General features: G+C 40.9%; 1 protein-coding gene across 1 annotated transcript in view; it reads left to right on the top strand.

The window, feature by feature from the left end:
- Positions 1-2,540, top strand: part of mertka (c-mer proto-oncogene tyrosine kinase a) — a 22,843-nt gene extending 20,303 nt beyond the window's left edge. Inside the window, 4 exon segments of the mRNA XM_014001757.1 lie at positions 297-412; positions 519-678; positions 965-1,101; positions 1,776-2,540. Of these exon segments, the coding sequence (XP_013857211.1) occupies positions 297-412; positions 519-678; positions 965-1,101; positions 1,776-2,223 (861 nt within the window). The 3' untranslated portion in view covers positions 2,224-2,540.

Consider the following 2,540-nt stretch of genomic DNA (forward strand, 5'->3'; position numbering starts at 1 on the left):
GCCAAAAGTACCAAAACTGAAGCTAAAAGCTAAAAGTAGCAGAACATTAGCCAAAAGTACCAAAACTGAAGCTAAAAGTAGCAGAACATTAGCCGAAAGTACCAAAACTGAAGCTAAAAGTAGCAGAACATTAGCCAAAAGTACCAAAACTGAAGCTAAAAGTAGCAGAACATTAGCTAAAAGTAGGCAAAAGTGGTTTGAGTTCTCCCAAAAAAATGTACGCAGGAAACTAGAAAGAGGAAAACCATATTGTGAATGCTGACTCAGCGCTCAGTAAGTAATATATTTCTGTTTAGACCCAGTTCCTGCCCACTCAGACCCTCCTGAGGTTCATGATCGACATCGCTTTGGGGATGGAGTATCTCAGCAGTCGTAACTTCCTGCATCGTGACCTGGCAGCTCGTAACTGCATGTAGGTCCCACAGTTCCCTGCCTGTTGTTGCAGCAGACGTTTGGATGTAAAGTAACACATTACACCTAACGTTTGTCATTAAGGTCTGACCTGGTTTGTCTTCCAGGCTGCGTGATGACATGACGGTGTGCGTCGCAGACTTCGGCTTGTCCAAGAAGATCTACAGTGGAGATTATTACAGGCAGGGCCGAATCGCTAAAATGCCTGTAAAATGGATCGCAGTGGAAAGTTTAGCTGATCGAATATTTACTGTAAAGAGTGACGTTGTAAGTAGAAAGAGAGCTGATTCTATATGTATTTTATGTTTCTCTTACTGATTTATGATGAATAAATCTTATCATTTAACACGGTTCAGGTCTTGTACGTTTGTATTTTAGCCTTGTCAGCTGGAAAAAACACATTTGTCAGACTTTTCACAACATTAGTAGAAGATTTCAAGAACAAATACGAATTATTGTTGTAATTATCAAGGAAAATTAGTTTTTTTTTTACCTAATAACAGGTCACATTTATAGAAAACATTATCTGAAATAAATTCTTTACATTCCACAGTGGGCGTTTGGTGTCACCATGTGGGAGATCGCCACGCGAGGCATGACGCCGTACCCCGGAGTCCAGAACCATGAGATTTATGACCACCTGGTTGAAGGTCACAGACTGAAGCAGCCTCCGGAGTGTTTGGATGAACTGTGAGTTTTCTTTTTTATTTTGGTAGAGGGGGATCTTTGTGTTTGATTTTATCATGTGATTTTCTGTGTTTAGATTGGTGGTTTTCAATTTTTTGAGCTTCTGGACCAGAAAAAAAAAAAAAAACAGCTGCAGAAAATTGTGACCCCAGATATATTGGTTTATGTTTGCACACTTTGCTAATAACACAATATAATAACTATATAAGCAAACATAATTACTATGATACGACTTTTATCACATTATTATTATTGTTTCTTGTTTTTGTATATAATTTTGGTGAAAATTAACATTTTATTTGCATTTAAATTTGAATAATTTGGGGACCCTCACTTGATGTTTTATGACCCACAGACGGGTCCCGACTCCAACTTTGGGAACCACTGGTTTAGATCTCTATATGATTATTTACATGCTGGGAATGAAACTAAAAAGGGTTCAAACATTGTTTTAATTTTAAAAAAAGATCTTTTTAGCAGAGTTATGATGCTCTTTTTTTTTTTGTTTTCATTTTGATTCCAATCCTGGAGAAAACTCTTTCACATGGCGCCTTCTCTCATTAAAAAACAGTTTTTCTGGGAATCAGGCCCTTTTTGAAGCCTTGATTTCCCACAAAACAGCACACTGATCTGACGTAGCAAGAAAATATAATTTAATTTACTTCTTTTCTCTGCAGTTATGAGATCATGTACAGCTGCTGGAGAACCGACCCAGTGGACAGACCTTTGTTTCTGGAGCTGCGGGAAAGGTTGGAAAAGCTCGCAGAAAAGCTCCCCGAGTCTTCCAGCAGAGCGGACATCATTTATATCAACACCAGCTTTCCCGAGGAGGACCGCGATCGGGAGGCGCCTCCCGAGGAGCAGCCGGCGCTCAGCTCCTCGCCGTCCTGCGGCCGCCCGGCGGCAGGACACGCCGTCGTTTCTGCCGACGTCCACGGGTGCCAGGAGGAGGACGGGGACGGCGACCGCTACGTGGTGGTGATCTCTTCTAACAGCTCGCAGAGATCTCTGGCGGTGGACACGCCTCTTCTGTCGGGTGAAACTTTAAATCGAACAAACGAAGACGCGAGGACTGATGAAACAGCCGCGGATCACAGCTCGAGTGACACTTCGCTTCTTTTATAACGCTTCGTTAAAACTCTCATCACGATTCATCGGCACTAACTGGTTCTCTTGGTTGCACTTTAAGCACCTCCACCGTCCTCCTTACAGTTAATGTTGGTCTATAAGCTGTTTATCCTTCATGTGACCCGTTTATGGTTCAGTGTTGGGAAAATATGTGACAAAATCAGACATGGCAATGCTCCTTTTTCATAAGCTTAAAATGCTCTGAAATGTGAAAAACTTGACAGTATTCTGTGTTTCAGTGTAAATAAGGTCATGTACAGAACAATAAGTTGATCTTGTATTATAAAAATAAATGTTCTTTGCATATAAAATCA

This window comes from Austrofundulus limnaeus, unplaced genomic scaffold (genome assembly GCF_001266775.1).
Source record: "Austrofundulus limnaeus strain Quisiro unplaced genomic scaffold, Austrofundulus_limnaeus-1.0 Scaffold0, whole genome shotgun sequence".
In the NCBI taxonomy this organism is placed as follows: Eukaryota; Metazoa; Chordata; class Actinopteri; order Cyprinodontiformes; family Rivulidae; genus Austrofundulus; species Austrofundulus limnaeus.